We start from the raw sequence: 22,132 nt of genomic DNA, 5'->3' as shown, positions 1-22,132 counted from the left end.
TTTATACTTTTTGAATCAAAATTAATTTTGAACCCCATCCACCGAGTTTCATCAAATTCCAAAACAAAAATTTTATTTGCAATTTTATCAAAGGGGTAGTACCACCCCTTCAAAAAATTGCAAAAAATCGAAACATTTTTTGTATCTCCAATTTTGATAAAACTCAGTATATAAAGTAATTTTGACCCAAAAAGAACAAAAATCGGGTGTATTTGACGACTGGTCGAATAGTTTTTGAGATAGGGACTAAAACCGAACCAAATATTACGATATCTCAGAAACTATGCATCCAATCATTAATTAACATGATTTTTATACTTTTTGGATTTAAATTACTCCATCCACCGAGTTTCATCAGTCAGCTTGAATTCTTATATATATAGATAAAAAAATAAAGCAACAACACTCAGTGTTTTCAAGCCGTCACCCATTCCAGAACTAAGTTTGCTCAATATTGCTTAACTTCAATGATAGGACGAGAAACATGATTATTGTTCACACAAAAATCGCTCAACTGTACTTAAAAAAAATTATAGAGTTGCTAGTCTGCAGCCATTCTTAACGCTAACGTTAACGGTGTTATCATTAAAGTTCTCTTCTAACTTATTCGGCTTCCTATCCACACTCATAAATGGTGTATTTAGGACTTTCCACGTTTTACTGGACTTTTGGCGATTAAAAACTCAGAATCCATGGTAAAAACTGTATACCTATTTATTAATTAAATCACTGAAAAAGTTATGAAAACTATTCAGAATTTAGTTTTAGTTATCTGCATCTCGATTAGAATGGCTTCTACTTCTTATAAAAATTTTCCAAAAGTTTTGGCAAATTTACCCGAATCTTCCCCAATTTTGATGATTTCACCACCACAACTTTGTATTAATTCAGATATCTGGCCTACTTCAATCTTTATTGTTTTCATAACATGTCAAATAGTTTTTCTATTTTCTATTTTATTTTCTACCAATCTAATATTTGTATACAATGGTAGTTAAAGGAGTTCGACGTGCTGAGATAGAAGATATTCCAAATATTGAAGCACTTATTAATGAGGTATCCGAAGCATATTTTGGTGATGTTAATGTGTCTAAAATAATGTAAGATAAGTTTAAGATAAAAATAAAATCTCAATTCGCATTATGAAGTAATATAATGCAACTGTATGCTTCCGTCTGGTTCCCTCTTTTTGAAGTGACTAGGTCTCATATGACCAAGCAGACGTGCATATGTCATTCAAAAACTTTTCTGTTTGTTTATTTTGTGAAATCTGCAATTTATCATATTTCGCGAATAAGTTTTTCATAAACCAGCAGAGTGAGTACATCTTTAAAACTTGCAAACATTAACACGATAGGAATTTGTGAGATCTTGCAAAAGTTAGAGTCGAAATTCAAATTACTTCATTAATTCAAATGTTGAGATGGTTTTGCATGAGAGTATCTGTATCATAATTAAATAAACAATAATTATATCAATTGCAGTGAGCACTCATTTTTATCAATTTGTCTTTACAATGAGAAACAAAAGATTGTTGCGTTTATGTCTTTAAACAATGCTCCAAATGTTCCTGCAATACCCTCATGGGATTGGTTGCCTTGGATTGAAAATTTGTATATGTAAGTTCAGAATAACGATTAAGTACTTAAATTATCCAACAATATATGAAGTAAGAAGAGTTTTTATGGCCGTTCTTGTGCATAAAACAAAGAGGGAATGTCGAACAATGTCGACTCCTCAATATTTCATCGTGTTTAACAAATAAATAGACCCAAGCGTGTTATTAACTCTTTGGTGTCTTTGAAATATACAGCCAGGAATCTATAACTTTTATGTTTCACTCGCTTTAAATAACTGTCTCAGGTTATTAGGGTCGAAAATATATTAACCTAAAATTTTGATTCATATGTATAGGCTGAAGAATTTAACTACGCGTAACACTTTATTTATAAATTTGATGGCATGGAAGCTGGAATACTGTAATGAGTTTTTATCAACGTTTTTGATAACAACCTTTTATTCCTACCTATCTATTCAAAACATTATCCTAGTCAGACCACCTGGAGCTCCAGATGGTAAGTATTTATTAATTTATTAATAGCCAACAATTGATTTTCGATGAAAATTCGTCAACATAAGGGTATAAACAATATATCTAATGAATATATCTTGCCAAATTAAAAAGCTCTTAGGTTTTTTGCAGATAAAATGTAAGTAACGATTAGAAGGAAACTTATGTCTTATGGGGTACTTTAAAGGTACAATTCCGTTCAAAACTAGACATAAGGTCGCAACGGGTTATACAACGAATACCATCTTATATCTCCATTACAGCGCTGAATATTTGTAACGTGAGAGACATTTTGGATAATATATGCATATATTTCTTCTAGCATTTTTTGTTGATGAAAATTTTTCAAGAGTTTTACCTCAAAAATTCAGAGATGCATCCAAAGTTCAAATATTATTTATAACATCACGCCAACGATTTGTAACACGATACAAAATACGACGAGCTGTGTAAGCATCAGAGAGACGGGTAAAGTTCCGCAACTGGGAAAATTTTTTATTGATATAAAAAAAGATCTATATTTCAGTACACCGGTGTACATAATCTATAGTTCTAAATACTGAAAGATTTTCAGAGAAAATTTCTTCGTACTTAGTTGAAAAATATGTATTTAATATCGATACTTTAGAAACATAATATGGATATTTTTTTATATCGATACAACGATAAAATATTTTTAGTTGAAGGAACTGAACCAATTTCATGAATCCAGTAATCTAATATTCTAATTATTTAACAAACAAACATTGTGCAGGGAGGAAGACAATGATGATATTGTCCCATTAATTGATGAGTATTCAACCAATTTGAAAGATTTTTATGGTGAATTCTATGTAGCTGAAATTATTCAATCAATAGAAGATCAAAAGCTTCGAGAAACAAGGGACAGAAATTTTATTGTTGCTGAGGTTGATGTTTTATTAACTAATTATAACGAAACAAAATCTGAAATTTTATCCGCCATCCCTTATTTAGAGGTTTTTCTAAGGGTTCAAAATAAGGAAATTAAAAAACGAATAGATTAAGGGATTTTAAAAATATTCTATAATGAAATTTTTGATAAATAAAAAGACTGAACAATTTCTCATTTAGTCTCAATTCGACAATGCATACAAGCGCTTTCAATCAATCGCTAAAAATATTTATTTCTTTGATCAGAAATTCTTATAGTTAAAAGAGCCATTGACAAAACAAGTTGCAAAGCTTGGATTGAAAATAATATCAATATCAATATTTCAGTCAAATGGTATTGCTGTTGGAGTATTATGTTTAACTTCAATCATTGATTATGATATATTGAATCAATGTTTTGAATTAAAAGCGTATAATGGATTAAAAAAGGCAAATCCTAAGGATCAAAGTTTTGAGGATGTTACTATTTCGGAGACTGTCGATGATACAAAAAGTGAAAACATGTAAGCACTTGTTAGATATTTTAAGCTTTTAACACTCTTGGATAAAAAAAAATCCAAAACACCATAGCTTTGCGAAATTGTATGTTTTTTTTTTTATAGAAGAAAATATTGAAAACTCGTGCGTGGAATTATTTCCCGTGAAGACTAAACATTTTAAGATACTTAAGATATTTTTTGCTTAAAATTTAAGTTAAATAATTTCTACAAATTTTTTGTTCATCTAAAAATTTTGGATACTTTGCCTTTTTGTTTGGTTTTTTGAGGTCGAAAATATAATATTCGCCCGGAGATTGAAATACATTTAAAAAAATTGCAGTGCCTCAAAGATCATGAAATTGGAATTTTGTTTGAAAACTTATATATTTTATGATACTATTTCTCTTTTAGGGAGGATACTGTTGTACACAATCTACTAACACAAACACCACCAGAGTTATCAGAAGGAGTTATTTCAGAAGTGTATTCAGATGGTGAAAATCGACTCGTGTCAGAATCAACAGAATCCACTGATAATTTCTCACTAGTTGATTCATTCCCATCTTATAACACAGGGTTGAACCTTTCAGAACCTTTACTCACAAAGGATGAATTGTTACCCAGTAAAGTTCATGTGGCATTTAGTTTTGTTTTATTAAGCAATCGTGGTAGTATGAGTTCAAGTAAGTAAATATCTTAAAGGCATATATTGTATTCAAGTTCTAGAATATTACTTAGAATAGAATTGTTTTTAAACATTTCATTTTATTTGTAGGTATGCACTCGTTTGCAGTTGATTCGCATCGGGAAATGACAACTACAGACAAATTGCCACGATATTTTGGTGAAGAAAATGCATTTGCAATTGAATTGTTTGCTACTAATGTTGAGAATGAACGAGCAATTACACCAGATTTGATTGAAGCTTGTTTTGAATGCTATCCAAATCGTGAATATTGTATTTTATCAATCCCATCAACGTATCCGCCTTGTCCTTTGTTACAGCGTTTCGTCGTGAGTATCAGTCTTCAGTACTGAATTTGCATGCCATCAATTATTATAGCTTGACTTTGTTTGCAATACCTTATGTTACAAAGTCTGGCAATAAAATATCACGGAAAACCACTAAAAGAAAAATTTCCGTATTAATTCTTAAAAAGGCATGCAGTTGAAAATGGGAGAACGTTTTCTGGCATCATTTCCTTGTCTATATGTTTCTTTCTAATACATTTCAAATTAAAACAATAAAATCTAAATTAAAAATAATTTTTCTAGAAAGTTCCACCACGACCTGGTATTATATATCCTCATGAATTGTATATACTGCATCGAAGCTGTTTGTTTGGGTATCTTTCAATTTTATTTACTCCCGTTATTTAAACTTGCAGTGGAATTCGTTTATTATGATGGAGTTTTTCATGGGAATTTTCTTAACGATAAATACATCGTAAATCCAGTCAATATTAGAGTTATTTTTTAAAAAAAAGTTCCTTATTAACACTTTAAAATATTTTCATTATATAACAATTTTTATTATTTCCTATTAAAACGATTAGATGATAAAAACTGTTGAGCTTCTGATTCGAAAAGTTGAAAGCTCAAACTATATGAGGTGTTTATGATATATAAATGACTCGTTTAAAATTTCGAAAAAAATATGAATTTTACTGAGTTCGATTTTTTTGGATCGGTCAGTTATTATCGTTTTTCACTATTATGTCATTATTAAACAAATTTCACTGTTTGTCATGTAGTTATTTTTTAATTATTTTACATGCCCATTTTTTTAGCGATATTAATGTACGTGAAGCATGTATAGAGGATATATTATCAATTAAAAATTTGCTCCATCATTCTCATCATCGCTTGAATGAAATTATTTCTGATATCACACAATCGATAAAAGACTATAATAGTCCAACAAAATCCTATGTTTTAAATGTGCAGAATGCTGTGGTTGGATGTATATGTCTTCGGTAATACCTTTTACTTAACACTTTTATGAAACCACTCCTTGCTCTCCGATCATATTTTAGTATTATTAAAGTTTCGTTCTTCATTCAATCAGTGTTAATCATAACTTATGTTTAATGATTTTAGCGAGGAACACGAATTGGATTATATAGTCGCACATTACGAAGTGGATGATTATATACAAATGGAACATTATCCATATGGATCATTTGGAGCAATTGTCCATGGAATTATTTCACCAATGTTTCAAATACATAATCGTTATTTTTTTAGTGAAGTTCATCGCTTAAGCGATTTACCAATCTTATATTATTGCCTGTATTCTGACTTATCTGTAAGAATTAGCTTAATTTTAACTATAATTAAAAGGAGTAATTATTCCAGAGCTATACAACCAACATTTACGAAGTTAATGTATCTGATCGGAATAAAACTTCCGTGTAAATTAATTAATTATTTTTCTGATTTCAGGATACAAGTTTAGCAAATACTGTATCTGAAATGATTCCAGTTAAACCTTCGTTACGTTCGGAGTATCACCCCAATATTGAAAAAGATGGTGATGTTCCACAAGATTTTATTTTACGTGAAGCTCCCCCATTTGCTTTACAAGTAATGAATTTACGTCATTGTAGCATACCAAAAATGGATGTTAATTTAAAAATTGTTGTGGTTGGTGCAAGTGATACGGGTTTATCATTTTTAGAAAATTTAGTTTATGGGTAGGTTAAGCTTCATCGTAGTTTTATGTACAGATTTTTAAAAATAGGTAGATTTGTTGGCTATATGCAATCCTGCGAAAAAAAAATCTGCCATGCAAAGTTTCGAAAAAAGCAAGTGTAATTAGATATTGTGTAACTTTAATGATCAATATATTTTTAGACAAACCGCCTCGTACATTACATTTACAAATATTACATTAGTCTCAACTCATGGCTTCAATTATTATTTACCACCAAATAAGGCAAGAGATTTACTGTTCCCATTTGAGGGAATGTTTAATTATCAACGAATGTTACAAATCTGTTTACACGCTTATGTACATTTAGTAAAAGGTGTAATGAAAATTATCAATAGGTAAGTAATTGTTTTAAATAAATCTGAAGATCGGAAATCATAGGTTTGCGTCAATATCGGACAACCAAATGATTTTCTTGATTTTCTAGCTTGGCCTAATGCTCACTAGGCATCCAAGCCTCAACTAATATGGGCTCGGTTGTTATTTTCTTTATCGTTATAATAACTGACTGCTACTGTTATCACAATTATTACTTTGCATGTACAAACAGAAAAGAAAAGTATATAATTTTGGATGATGAGACCATCTTGCCATATGATTATCTATATTTAACATGTGGAGAACAATATTATGCACCAATTAACCTGTAAGTATAAACGGAAACATATTTTAAGCTAACTTTCTATCTATAATAAAGACTTTTTGTTATTAGCCTTGAAAATGATGAATTTCCAAAGAATTTGTTTGTGATAAATACAGAAATTGATGGTCAAAATTCATTAGTGTTATTGAAGCAAATGGTGGAAGAACATAGCAAAGAATGTACGTAATTAGAAAATGTAATTGTTGTTAAAAAAATCCATAAATATGTATAAATTAAATGACTCGGTGAACTTCGTTTCAGCTACAATTTATTTAACTGTATAACTATTGATCATTGATTATTAATCTTAAGTTCCAATTCGTTAATAGCTATAATGTGCTTAGCCCGCCTGCTAAGTTCGTTAAGACCACCCGCAAGCCCACCCGCAAGCCCACCCCCTGTCTAGTCCGCCCACTAAGCAAAAATTTTACTACTATCTCTTGGGCAGACATTCGATCTTCGGCCTGGTTGAAGCATTTCGAGTGCTGTGCAATTTCGAAACACCTTATATAAGTATTTACTATAAAGTGAACTACATAAAATGATCAAGGTAAGAAAACAGGATTTGGTATAGGATAACTTTTTAAGCCAACGAAATGGTATTTTTCTCTTTCCCTTGTAGTATCATGTGTACCCTTAACGTTTGCAGATACTGTTATTGTATATGGTGCTACAATAGAAGCATATTGCTGTTTATCGGCATTACGGCAAATTGGTATACCTGGTAAATATATAATTTTCGTTGAACCATTTCCAACTGCTGAAAATGAAGTATCTCTTTTTAATGATGGGGAAGTTGATGAAGCAGTTGCTGATTCAATTGAAAAAGAAAATATTAAAGTATATTCATCGTATACATTGAAGCAATGGAATTATAATAAAACTACAAAACTTTTACAATCCGTAACGTTTGAATCTAAATTTAAATTAATAACTATTTCATGCCTTGCTATGTTTTTCTATGATCGAAAAATAGTCAGTCAGGCGAATGTTTCCGGTAATTATTAGCATTATTTTATATGATTATTATTTTACCACTAGTCTGTTTGTCAGTACAGTATAAATCTTCTCTAATTTTTAATTATTTAAATAGCAATAGTACACGCTGGTGGGCTGGTTTACGATGGTCGTTTAGTAATTGATCCAAAATTTAAAACAAACGTTCCATATATATTATCAGCTGGATCAATAACCAAATATTCACGGAGATATTATGCAGACAGTTTGTCTCAAAAATATTTCAATCATTATGAAGTTGGTGAAAGAGTGAGTATAGTTTTCTGATTACCAGTGATTTTAATGCTTGGCTTTCCTTCTAGTTTAAGAGACGGTATAAGGTCGATTTTCACACGCCTATCATAGTATTTCTATCGAAAAGTGTTTATATGAACAGATCTACACCGATCTTTTAACCTGAAAGATAATTTAATTAGGAAAATAATGATATAGGATTACTTGCAAGAAACTTTATGTTTCGCTTTTACACCTGGTAATTATCTAGCCGCAATAAAATAATATTTTATATTTTAATTATAGCTTGCTTTATATGCGAAGCAAGAAATGGATCCAACTTATACGCAAACTAAAGAATCAAAATCGGAATCCGAAGTGTCAGTATCACAAAATATATTAACTCCATTATTTTCGAAGCCCCGAATTATATATTGCACTTTGCCTGGTAAATTAAAATATTTATACATTACAAAACCTGGAATACCTATTTCAGTTGAGGTAGAAATGAATAAAGAAAATTACGTAAGTTAATTTTGTCTGAAAATGAAAAGCTTGTAATATAAGAGTTTTCTAACGTTTTCTAGAAAATTTTTATTTGCGCTGCAATTCAAAATTAATGAAATTATTCATTGAACATGATATCCAATAAGATGAGGCCGTGGCTAAAAACAGGCCAGAGAAATAATATAAACTTTAGTGATAAATATCAACATTTTATATTTATAGGCAATTGTATTACAGATATGATATACAAATCACATTTTGAACAAAATTAAATATAAATATTTCTTCCCTAGCCTGTTTTTTCTTTCCTAAGCTATAAATTTGTTAGACCGTTAGTCTATTTATTTATTTATTATCAATTTTTAACCCCTCCTACAAAAAGAGGAGTGTTATAATAAACAAACAATAATTGATGCCAATTGAAATAATTTTTAGGGGCGTGTACTGATAACTGGACAAGCTAAAAGTTCAAAAGAAGGATATTTTCGTTTACACTTAAATGAAAATAACTTTGTGGAAACCATAACATGCTTGACAAAAAAAGTAATTAAAAAAATTTATTTTCTAGAAAGATTTTGTAGTTTAAAAGCCCCGTCCTTCAAACTCAACTCATCCCTTACCCAAAAATCATCGGCTTGTATCTGGAAAAACAACCCACGATTTCTGTACCATCTAAACTACTGTACAAATTTCCATTCATTTGGTCTTATACTTCAAAGGAAATTCGAAAATATTCTTTATAAGAGTGAGATAAGAACTACTTAATTATCCACTCATTTTGCGTGGGATAAATAGTTCATTACCGGAAGCATTTTCAATACACAATAGCCCAATCATCTTAGTAAATTCATTTCGGAATTTGAGATATCTATAGCTATAAACTCGTATAAACTTATATTAACATCATTTTAGTGATTTTCCCAATATGATTTCTCTTAAATAACTAAGATTCTAAGTTTTGTTTAATATTAATAAAATTTTTGGCAATAGGAAATTGATGTGCAGAACATGATAAAATTGTGGGGTAAACATGAAAGGTTACTAAATAAATTAGTACAAAGATTTGAAATGGATTTAGTACCTGATTTATATGAATACTTTCGTGAACCATGGGCATATGCTATATTTCATGAACGTTTTGAAGAAGGAATTGAGAAATTTAATAAACTTCTTTTGCATGGCTTAAAACCAGGATTCCCTAATACAATTATTACGAGAATTATTGAACTTTTCCAAAAGAATGAGTGGCAAGATGTAAGTTGTATAATGTGTTATACGTTTCACTTCTCTTGGTACTCCATTAAGGCACTCATTTAATTATCTAATGAATTAATTATTTTTTAGCTTACGCCAGAGCAAAGAAATGAAATTGTTGAATTATACGAAAAATCTTCTCATAAATTAAAAATCGAAGAAAATCTGTTACAATTCTTATTGACGTACGATGCGCATTTGCCTGTTTATGCCCATCCACTTAAAGCTAAACTAATTTTACAAGGATATGAAAATAGCCCGTTGCACTTTCCGCAATAACTTTGTAGATATATAAATTTAAATACAATGTATTAATACTGACAATTTAACATAAATATTTTTTTGAAAATTTTTTTAATGTATTTCATTTTAACCTGACCATGCTCAATTTATTTAGTATTGAAATTTTCGATAAATGAAATCTGTGTAAATTATTATTATTTTTTTATGTTAGGCAAAATGCACTGTATATGTGCTATCACTATTGCTGAGGCTTTGATAACTTTGCTGGATGAAATAGATGAAATTTTATAAAAAAAATATATCATTCGATAGCTTGTAATATCTAGGTTTTGAATCAATATTTCCTATATTTTTATCATGCCTTAATATTTGATGATCAGGGCTGAAACGCTGAGAAAATTTATTCATTAATTTGAGAAATTTTCGATAAATGAAATCTGTATAAATTATTATTTTTTTGTGTTAGGCAAAATGCACAGTATATGTGTTGTCACAATTGCTGAGGCTTTGATAATTTTGCTGGATGAAATAGATGAAATTTTATAAAATAATATATCATTCGATAGCTTGTAATATCTAGGTTTTGAATCAATATTTCCTATATTTTTATCATGCCTTAATATTTGATGATCAGGGCTGAAACGCTGAGAAAATTTATTCATTAATTTGAGAAATTTTCGATAAATGAAATCTGTATAAATTATTCTTTTTTTATGTTAGGCAAAATGCACTGTATATGTGTTGTCACAATTGCTGAGGTTTTGATAATTTTGCTGGATAAAATAGATTAAATTTTATAAAAAAATATATCTTCCGATAACTTGTAATATCTAGATTTTGAATCAAATGAGCAAATTTATTCATTAATTTGATATGAATTTAAAAAGCGTATATACGGAGTGCATAAATATATTTATATAAGAAATTGAGTATGTTCATTCAAAAGCTTGTTTATTTCTCTTTAACATGTACTTATTTTGGAAAACTTTATTAGCCTTGATTTAGAATAACTAACTTTTTATATTTTTGTTCGTACTCAAATAAAATGTGGCGCTATAAATTTGAATTTCTACTTTATAGATTTCTTTTTGGTATTTCCAAGACACTAACATATTTCTTTATTTGTACTGCAGATAGCAACACAATAGCTACATCATTTATCAAAGTTAATTTTTTTTTTCAACTTATTTAAAATTCTTTTAGAATATTATTTGTTTATTGACATGAAATATTAATCAGTTAGCTTTATTTGAGTAAGTATCTTTCCTTTCTTATTTAAATTTACTTGCATTTTAATTTTTATTGCAAGGTAAGTAAATAAAACTGTTTATTGGTTATGTTTATTCTTGATTAGTGACTGATTACAGCTCAAAGTTCATAAGTTTTTAAAAATTTGTAAACAGCGGAGCTGCTGTTGTATGATTTATAATTGTTAACATATGTATTATATGAAAATTATTTTGTTTACAGAACAATCAATGAAGAAATTATGAACATCATTTTTAAAATTATTTAGTGTTGAATATATTATTTCAAAATGAGAGTCATTGGCTTAATTAGTGGCGGAAAAGATAGCATTTATAATATTATGCAATGTGTCGCAGCTGGACACGAAATTGTGGGATTAGCTAATATGGAGCCACCTCCCAATAAAGGTATTTTGGATTTTTAATCATTTTGAAATTGATATTAGAAGAAAGTTTTTTTTATTGCCATGCTTGATTGATTCACTAAAAATAAACTAATATGTTTTGATCATTTTGTATTACATCTGTAAGGTTTTCTATGATAATAATTTGAAGATGAGAATAATTTTCGTTAAATATTCAACCAAAAATTGATTTTGAACGAATAGGGAATATTCATGAAATTTAAATTTGGTTCAAATATTTTTCTTCCGTAACTTTAATGACTGGACATTCCAACTAAACCATTATTTTAGTAATTAATATCTTAATTCAAATTTTTATACGGACGTGACATCAAAGTACGGGCTTGTCAAATTTGTTGACATACTGTATGATATTAATTACTTATATTTTATATGGTATTTCATTAAATTATACTATTCTACGGCTTTTTATTAGAAAACTTAATAATAACGGGTGTAAATTCTACACACATCTACACATGCTAGAAGATTGCAGTTGTTAAATTTAAACTCCTCTGTCAAGAGAAAAAATAATCCTAAAATAACTCTCAATTACACATTTTAGAAAGTCGAAGATGCGGGTTTTGACTTGTGTCAGTTTCATTTTCTTAGCCTATATAATTATAGACTCACTAGCGAAGCTGCGAGCAATATTTAGTTTTTTAACACATATGTAAAAAAATGGGCTTTGAAATATAAAGTTTATACAATTTAACTAAATTTATGATTTATTTAATGAAAAAACAGTAATTGTTTATAACTTTTCTCAATTAAAAAATAACTTGATTATGAAGAATTTTATCGCAACAATTTGTACAAAGTAAATATTAATTATTGTAACAAAAGCAAATTGAATTGATAGTAGTTTCTTATCAGTAATGAATACTGTTATTGTCCATGCAACAGATTTATTTAGAATTTTTGTGTTTGATGATGATACCTTTATTGTCTGATGCATATTTAAGGGGCTATATTTTTTGATATTTTGTAGTTTGCAAAGTTAGTATCGTTTGCAGAATTCCCCAAAACTTACCAAAGTATTGTTTTTTCTTAAATTCCATTTTTCACTTTCTTGTACGAAGTAAAGAAAGTATTGCAATCGTGAAAAAATTAGGTTCTCACAGGAAATATACTTTTTGAGCATTTTTGAATCCATTTTTCTAGGTGCATTTACGATTCATGCTATTTTCATTTTCTTTTCTTAAGTCGAAAATTTCTAGAGGTATTTGCAATTTAATGTTCAGCTACTAGTATTTTTTTATGCATGAAGTTATTATTATCCGCATAACTCATGTATCAACGATTTTTTGATAATAGTAAGACTTTTAAATTAATGGTTTTTATTTTAATTGAATAGATGAATTGGATAGTTATATGTATCAAACAGTTGGTCATGAAGGCATTATTCAAATAGCGCGATCGATAGGGTTACCATTAATACGATATGTAACCGAAGGTAAAGCTAAAACACATGAAAAAGACTACGTACCGTCTGAAAATGATGAGGTCGAAGATTTATTTAAATTACTTCAGCATATTAAAACAACTATAGAATTTGATGCTGTTGCTGTGGGTGCTATTTTATCCGACTACCAACGTATTCGCGTTGAAAATGTGTAAGTAAGCAATCATATCATAAAGCTCAGAAAATTTGGCCTCAAGGCAATTCCTTAAAGTTGGCAATTATTTTTTTGTTAATTTAATGCGCTGATGGATTCAATGGTCCAACATTTTTCTCGTTTAGATTGCAGTTTCTTGAAGGTTAAACGTTTAAATAATGGTTCTTTTCTTTATTTAGATGTTCCAGATTAAATTTAGTAACATTAGCATATTTATGGCGACGAAACCAAACTGAATTACTCAATGAAATGATTGATTGTGGTATTCGAGCAGTTATTGTTAAAGTTGCCTCTTTAGGATTAGAACCAACCAAACATTTAGGTGTTCCATTATCTGTGATGCGACCACATTTATTACGAATGCATGAAAAATATGGTCTACATGTGTGTGGAGAGGGTGGCGAATATGAAACATTTACAATGGATTGTCCACTATATTCAAGCACTATTGTTGTGTGAGTGAAACAATATTTTGAGTTTCATCGTCAGGTATTTATTCGGATCACATCTCACAATTTACCTCTCATTTTATGAATCATAGCTTTTTTCGTTACAAATTTTCTTTCTTTTCATTCAAATTGTATCATTATATTATTGCTTATTATCTTCGAAGTAATTCTATACTCTAAAATTTGTGTACCCTGTGTATGTATCTATTGGCAGCGGGCATAATAAGTGAAAGGGGCAGTTAAATCGACCGCACCGCTGTTATTTTATATTTGCAATAAATCGTGTTTTGTTTCGAGATTTCAAATTAAAATTATTAGAAAATTACAATACACTTAAATAAATAGGAGACGAAATTGCATAAATATAATTTATGGAATTCCGCTCCCGTAGTTACCGTAACTCGTGGACCCTGTACCCGTGGTAGCAATTGTGGTGTCGATTGAACTGTATTCCTTTCAGAATTTTTATTGGAAAAGTATTAGCCAATGATTGAGGTTAAACGTCTAATCGTATTATTCGAATAACGAATTAAACAAGCATAAATGTACAAAAGTATAAAATCTGTAACAAAATAACCGATGGCGCTAAACTGTCATAGATATTTTGAGAATTTTATGATAGTTGATTCGTTTTTTCTCAAATATTTTAAACTTACACAGGGTATATAAATAATTAGTAAGTACTTAAAGTAAGTACTTTTTTTTTTTTAATTTAGAACTAATATTTGTATTTACAGTGATGAATCAGAAACAATTATCCATTCAAATGATGCCATTGCTCCCGTAGGATATATGTATTTTAAAAAAATTCGTTTAGTTCCTAAAAACAACCAAGCCGAAAATTTAAATAATGAAGAAATTATTAACGACCTACCAAATCGTATCGCTCGTACGTAGTAATTCTTATAAACTTATTTCGATTCAAATAATCTTTACTTTAATTGGTTTTCATTTCTTTGATAGCTTTTAATGTAAAAACTCCATTATCATTCGTTGAGGATATTACTAATGATAATAGTGTGGAATTAAATGATGATTCCGATGATGAAAATAACGAAAATCTTCAAACAGAATTAATATCAACGTCACATGTACCAAATTATGGCAAGACACCTGGAGGATGGTTATGGTTGGGTGATTTAGTTGGTGAATCAGAAGATATTACGGTAGCAATGGCACAAGCATTGGAAAAATTACAGTGTAGGTAAATGTGTCATTAATTTAACTTGTATCAATTATAACTTCAACGTGGAACATCGAAAAGAGGCGAAGTCTTTTACCACAAGTAAATTTTCTTTGGTGTAAACCTGTTGGTTGTAAAACTTCAAAGTTTGAAAATTATTTTACACAACGAAACATGTCACTTACGTAGAATAAAATAAACTTTGCACAACTGAGTTCTTGAAAAAAAAAATGGAATCCTCAAAATGAAGCTCTCTGTAATAAGTAGATAATGTTTTATCCGATTGTCTTCCATAAATAAACTTGCTTTCTCTTTCTTCCTCGCAAATACACTTCGGCATTTGTTATTGCGAAACAGAATCTTCATTACGTTACATGACTTGAGCAGATATGCCTCTATCGAATATGTTTTGCGTTGATTTACGTTATTTAAAGAGAGTTTATTTTATAGTTTCAAAGAAATTAAAATTTTACGTTGCTTGACAAAAATTATGATAATTTCAGCTTGTATTCATGAAGCTGGTTATAAAATCCAAGATGTTTGTGCCGTAACGATGTACATCAGTGATATGACTCAGTTTAAAGCGTTGAATGAAGTGTATCGTAGAACATTTAAATATTCGAATCCTCCGACTAGAGTATGCGTCCAGTGTCCATTAAATAGAAACACACCTATACTATTGGATGCGTTGGCGTATTCCAAAAAATTATGTGTTGCACAAACAAACGTAAATGTAGAAGAATCAAATGGATCCGGCGATGAGAAAGTGACATGCCCCGCACGAATCACAATGCATGTGCAAGGTATATCACATTGGGCACCAGCGAATATTGGGCCATATAGTCAAGCGGTTCAAGTAAGTTTCTTTGAAAAATATTATTTCTAAAGCTAAGATTATTCGATTTTTCCATGACATATATTATACTTATAAAAGAATTTTTTGAGCTGATAAGAAGAAAGCAACCTTTCTTCTTTGAATACTTTCATAAGCTTAAAGGCTCATTGGTGCTTCGTTTTTTGATGAAATAAATTAATATGTGATAGTAAAGCAGTAAAATTTTTTCTTAGTAAAGTAGATATTATATTAAAACTACACATTGAGAAGACAACGTATCTTGAATTACAGAAAATTTTAAAAATTGTTTAAGGTTGGTGAAATATTTCGCGTTGCTGGTCAAATTGGTATGGTTCCAGGAACGTTAGATTTGATTGAGGGAGGTGTATTAAAACAGTGTCGATTATCACTACGACATATTGGTCGTATTGCAGCTGCACTCGATCCAAATATGCAGATACGGGATGTTGTACAAGGTATGTTTGTTTCTTCTTTCCAAATTTATTCCAAATTGATAGTATTTATTTTTTACCGCTATAGGTGTTTGTTACGTAACGAAATCTAAATATATTCAAATTGCCCGAGAAGAATGGGAGAATCAGACAAATAATGCGATTGTTGATTATGTTGTGGTCTCATCCTTACCAAAATCAGCGAAAATTGAATGGCATTTATGGGCACATAAGTACAACAATCAATTTGAATGTAAGTTATTTACTTTTTAATAATACCAATAGCACTAGAGTACCCTTTAACATTTTTTAAATAGTTATCACCCTAAGGAAGTCGAAGTAAGTTCTCCTTTTTAACCTCCGACGCGTGTGTCTGTGGCATCGTAGCTCCGATACGAATGAACAAATTTTTATTTTTTGTTTGTTTTAAAATTTAATGAAGTGTTCTCTTGGTTATGTTTCAAAAAACTCGGTCCAGTTTGGAGAGAGCTACAAGGAAAAAACCGCGTTTGTTGGGGGTTTTTTAAATTTTGTAAATTTCACTTATTAATCGTGGGAATTTATGAATTTCTTTTATAGAGACTCAGTTTTATTGAATTTTTGTAAATACTACTAAAATAATGAATCCTAAAAAATGAGTAACTGACCTCGATAAACTTTGGAAAGAATCTTTTCATAATTTTTCCGTTCTGAACTAATTTTATGCATTTGAAAATTACTAATTTTTTTTTTTTTAAATTCTAGATCAAGAGACTGGTGAATGCATTGATAATTATTTATTATCGATACGGCGTCGATTTAACTATGAAAATAATGTAGCAGCAATTGTGTGCCATATAGAACATCGTAATCGTGAACAAGATTCATTTTTACCAGAAGGTTGTTTATCTTCACGATTAATAATCGCTACTATTGAGTATGCTTTAAAGAAATTAAATCAAGATTATGTACCTAATACCGATTTATCTGGTACCGTCGATTCTGACCAACATCCACTTTGTAATTTACGATTTTTCTACCCAATTAATAATAAAAATATTGATGTAATTGAATTACATCAAATATTAATTGATAATCGATTAAAATATAATATTGTATTCACAATTATACCAGTCTTACAATTACAATCGGAAAATATTTTGTTATCGATTTGTGGAGTACGATATGAGTAATGTAAAATTCAAGAAATAAAATTGAAAGTTACATTTTCTTTAAAAAAAGTTTATATATTACAATTTTTACTATTACATATGTTTAAAATAAGAAAATGTAACTTTTGAGGAGCCAATTAAAATTGAAGAGAAGCAGAATTTTTTTTAAAATAAAAAACTGAATATTAGCTTAGTTGAAAATTTAAAATTATACAAATTAAATAATTTCGGTTAGAGCTTATTTTTCTAAAAACCGTAAAAATTTAAAAGTACTTTTAACAGTAATATAAACTTCCACATAAAAAAATTTGCTCTATTCGAATTATTTAAGATTAAATAAAAATTTTTCTTCTATTCTGCTTTTATTTTCCTATATTCTGTTTCATTATTTAGGTAAAAATAAATTATTATCAAACGTTGACTCCGCACAGACATTTTTTTAAGGTGATGTGGTTTTTGTCGATTTTTGGTTGTACAGAGAGCACAATCTGATGCTCAGTCTTTAAAAATTTACGATATTAATAAAATAATTGTAAATGAGAATGAATTAAAATGTAATAAATAAAAAGTGAGAGTAAAGGTGTACCACTATCCTTTCATTCACGTAAGAGGTACATCTGCAAACGCATAAAATATTTTATACTCTTACTCACAACTACTAAACTCTTAAACATTATTTTTGTAATTCGAAGAATTTAAGAATGAAATTCTGAGTCATAATTGAGTAGTTAAGTAGTTGAATCGAAAAATAAACATGATACATCAATAACGGACCTAATAATCTATACGCCTTTCTTAATTTTTATATGCGGTTCTTGGAAAAGAAAAATACCATGAGTGTAGTGATTCCAAATAAAAACAATCTGGTGTACATAATGCAAGTTGCTACGAATATTTATAGGACTCTCAATGTGAATCGAATACAACTATTTTATATGAAGAATCTTAATCTGTAATACTCAGACATTGGGGTTCCCATTTTAGATGAAAATTTCTCCGTGATACAGCTTGTAGGAGTGGGGTTGAATTGTGATCATTTGCTAGTTTCTCCAAAAATATTAAACATGTATTGAACAAATATTGTTTCGTATTTCAAAACAATGTATTTTTATATAATTTTTAGACCGTTACTAGATTTTTTGGACATTCAGTAAATGCAAAAACCATAATTTGTTCCGAAACTAAAAAATGGTTTCGATTTCGCGAATTACCAAGATCGGTTCATAAGTTTTCAAACCTTAAGAAAATATCAAATCGAAGCAAATTCAAATATAAAAATAATAATTTTCAAAATAATCACTTCGCCAAACAATGTTTACAATTTCATCAAGTTCTTAAAAAAATGAGTTTTCGATGAACTTCTATTTGAAAAGCAGCATCTCACAAAGTGTAAACCATTCTGATGAAAACCGCATTGATTGAAATTATTATTGTTTACACCGTTAATCTACAACGAACTTAAGTTATATTTTTTCTAAAAGTTTTTTCTAGAACTTCTAGAGAAATTCTATTTTTTTCTAGAAAAGTAGGTAAGATGAACAGAAAATGCCAAGAGAAAATATTTTTTTTTTTTAAAATTACTTAATCTAAAAGTCGTAAGACTTAAACTGAAGTAGCAGTACTGTTGGAACAATTAAATCAAATCTATGCTGCCCCGCAAAAAAGTGGTGCAGCTAAAATATTTTAAATTTTCTCGAAATTTCAAACAGGTAAATGATTGGATCTGAGTGAAGTATATATTATTCGATAACTTTTAGTTTCTAGTTTTGGAATCAATACCTCAAACATTTTTATCATCCCTTAATGCGCAGGGCTGAAACTTTGAGAAAATTTATCTTATTATACTGGACCACAATGATGCCGAGCCGGGTACAATTAATAAACAAAAATAAAATTAAATACCTCAATAAAACATTTTATATATTTTTAAAACAAATTTTATATGCATGAGTGCGGATAAATAAGAAAGTGAAATATAAAATTTTAAATTGTGGATTGTTATCATGCAAAATTATATTTGTAAAGAAAAACTTATATACAAGAATCAAAATATATAGTCTATTGAAATGTTGTACTTTGTGTTTTTCAGTTTTCTCTGTACCTATATTAATGTTGATATCTAGCAGATAGTACAATAAAATTATATTAACAAGTGAAAACAAACAATTGGCTGAGTTAATTGTTGGAATACCATGCATAGACAGTGTTGATTACTCTATCACATTACACATACATACATGTATACATACCTACAATTTACGCCTAATTTGCGCCCTCACGGGTAAACAGTGATGTTTACGAAAAAATGTTTCAAACAAAAGTTGTTTATTTTATGATAAGGAAGATTTTTTACATTTAAACTTTTGTTCTATCTCTAACGGTTTACAAGATGGGTCCTACTGACCCATAGGCCAAGACCCAATTGACCTATGTTTCTCATTTACGAACTTGACCCCATTTTTTACGTCCTGAGTACGCTGATATCTTTCAATTTCAGCTTGATATCTTTTTTCGTTTTTGAGTTATCGTGTTGGCAAACAGACGGACAGACAACCGAAAATGGACTAATTAGGTGATTTTATAAACACCTATACCAAAATTTTTTTCATAGCATTAATATTTTTAAGCGTTACAAACTTGGGACTAAACTTAGTATATCTTGCATATTACATATATGCATGGTATAAAAATCACGGCAATAAGGAAAAATGTGTTAAAATCTTTGAGATTTGTCACAGTTGCTTATTTAGCTGTAACAACTTCGTACAAAAAAATGAACTACTCAGAGGGGAAGGGGGGGCTTAAATCCCTTTTTGGGGAATTAAAATAATCAGGTTTTTATAAAATAGAAACAACTAACCAATAGTAAAACTTCAAATAAAAGTTGTAACTGTAGTATGAATCTATGTCAAACTAATCGTCGTTTATGCTGAGTTATTGACTAAAATTGTTCCGAAATATCGCCAATTGTATACGATTGTTGGCACATTTCAAAAGTTGCTCAACCAAGCGCCAAAGGAAGCCAATTTTTATTTGATATTTACTCTAGAAAATGATTTTTATCCAAATCTCGGAGACAAGAATGATTCCCTATTTTCTTCAATTAGCTTTAGGGTCAAACCTGTGAAAAGATCGAGAAAAACACAAAATTTTTTATTTTGGACTTCAGGTAAATCTTGGTGGAAAGTTTTGTGGTTGTTATTTTGATCAGAACGATCTGATGAACATTTTTTGAAAAAGTTTCACAGAAAACCATTTTCCTAGTCATATTCTAAAACTGTAATGTACTCGCAGCTTTGATTGCCTGTAGCTCGAAAAGTACTCGATAAAAATTTTTGTTGCCGTGAGAGCTTTTAATCAGAATGGTCCCAAGAACATTTTCAAATGGGTTAGAAAAAGTTTCACGGAAAGCCATTTTCCTATCTAATCTTGTGGGGTCCTTTGCTTTGCTTCAATTATGTTAAATTCTTTAATTTTTTTAAAATGAGTATTTTTAACATGCCGTATATTTTAACTTTAAACATCGCATGACTTATAAAAGACGGGTGTGTTTTGGGTGGGTGACTCAATAAAAAACCATGTGGTTTTATCGTATTTTATAATAAAACCTACGCTTACTCACTTAGTCATATACTTTAACACAGATTTTTTGCTTTGATTTACAAATTATATTTTACATAAACTTATACTAAACAATATTTTGCGTGAATATATTAAAATTTATATGCAAAAGAAATTAAATTCGTACTTTTCAATATTTAAATAGAAAAATAACGTGCGATATCATTTTCTTCTTGAAGGGAAATCTAACTTTTTGTATTGAAAGCAAGCACCAACTGCAAACATCATTGAAATACGTTACAAAATGCTAAGACTTAAATAATAATATAGAGGATATTTGGAATAAAAAATTTCTAGAATATACTGCTAAGTTAATTGGGATGGAGACTTCTTGGGATACCTATGAGTTTGCGTAAAAATCGAAAAATTTTTCTATCTCCAATTTCGATGAAACTTAGTATATACGGTTATTTTGACCCAAAAAGTACAAAAATCGAGTGCATTTGACGACTGGTCGAATAGTTTTTGAGATACGGGCTAAAATCGATCCAAATATTGCGATATCTCAGAAACTCTGCATCCAATCATTAAATTAACGTGATTTTTATACTTTTTGGGTCAAAATATGCCCATCCACCGAGTTTCATCAAATTCCAAAACAAAATTTTTTTTTCCGTTTTTTTCGATTTTTTCAAAGGGGTACCCCTTAAAAAAATTGCAAAAAATCGAAAAATTTTTTGTATCCTCAATTTTGATAAAACTCAGTATATAAGGTACTTTTGATCCAAAAAGAACAAAAATCGGGTGCATTTGACGACTGGTCGAATAGTTTTTGAGATACGGACTAAAATCGATCCAAATATTGCGATATCTCAGAAACTCTGCATCCAATCAATAAATTAACGTGATTTTTATACTTTTTGGGTCGAAATATCCCCATCCACCGAGTTTGTTCAAATTCCAAAACAAAATTTTTTTTTCGATTTTTTCAAAGGGGTACCCCTTAAAAAAATTGCAAAAAATTGAAAAATTTTTTGTATCTCCAATTTTGATAAAACTCAGTATATAAGGTAATTTTGACCCAAAAAGAACAAAAATCGGGTATATTTGACGACTGGTCGAATAGTTTTTGAGATACGGACTAAAATCGATCCAAATATTGCGATATCTCAGAAACTC

The 22,132-nt window shown here is 29.4% G+C and overlaps 2 protein-coding genes across 2 annotated transcripts; both read left to right on the top strand.

Annotated features, from left to right (window-relative positions):
• The first annotated feature begins 987 nt into the window (after positions 1-987).
• LOC123292511 (cilia- and flagella-associated protein 61-like) lies at positions 988-10,088 on the top strand. The gene is given in 18 exon segments (XM_044873225.1): positions 988-1,100; positions 1,485-1,619; positions 2,826-2,979; positions 3,311-3,486; positions 3,874-4,145; positions 4,238-4,476; positions 4,738-4,808; positions 5,253-5,438; positions 5,563-5,770; positions 5,908-6,158; positions 6,319-6,513; positions 6,726-6,997; positions 7,441-7,815; positions 7,912-8,084; positions 8,355-8,573; positions 8,991-9,098; positions 9,546-9,809; positions 9,900-10,088. Coding segments are annotated over 18 exon segments (3,600 nt in total).
• A 1,119-nt stretch (positions 10,089-11,207) lies between these two features.
• Positions 11,208-17,421, top strand: LOC123291992 (diphthine--ammonia ligase). Its single transcript, XM_044872489.1, has 10 exons — positions 11,208-11,305; positions 11,523-11,707; positions 13,061-13,319; positions 13,502-13,777; positions 14,509-14,660; positions 14,735-14,971; positions 15,458-15,810; positions 16,103-16,265; positions 16,330-16,494; positions 16,986-17,421. The coding sequence occupies exons 2-10, from the start codon at positions 11,590-11,592 to the stop codon at positions 17,411-17,413; spliced, it is 2,151 nt and encodes a 716-aa protein (XP_044728424.1). The 5' UTR covers positions 11,208-11,305; positions 11,523-11,589; the 3' UTR covers positions 17,414-17,421.
• Positions 17,422-22,132: the final 4,711 nt, after the last annotated feature.

The sequence above is a fragment of the Chrysoperla carnea genome, chromosome 2, assembly GCF_905475395.1.
Source record: "Chrysoperla carnea chromosome 2, inChrCarn1.1, whole genome shotgun sequence".
In the NCBI taxonomy this organism is placed as follows: domain Eukaryota; kingdom Metazoa; phylum Arthropoda; class Insecta; order Neuroptera; family Chrysopidae; genus Chrysoperla; species Chrysoperla carnea.
The sequence above is the reverse complement of the archived record's forward strand: the minus strand, read 5'-3'. Positions and strand labels throughout refer to the sequence as shown.

Excerpts from the sequence above, each read along its gene's own strand:
- LOC123291992 (XM_044872489.1), top strand. The coding sequence starts at position 11,590 with ATGAGAGTCATTGGCTTAATTAGTGGCGGAAAAGATAGCATTTATAAT. Across the intron at positions 14,972-15,457 it reads AGCATTGGAAAAATTACAGT|CTTGTATTCATGAAGCTGGT; the intron begins GTAGGTAAATGT and ends TGATAATTTCAG. Across the intron at positions 16,495-16,985 it reads GTACAACAATCAATTTGAAT|ATCAAGAGACTGGTGAATGC; the intron begins GTAAGTTATTTA and ends TTTAAATTCTAG.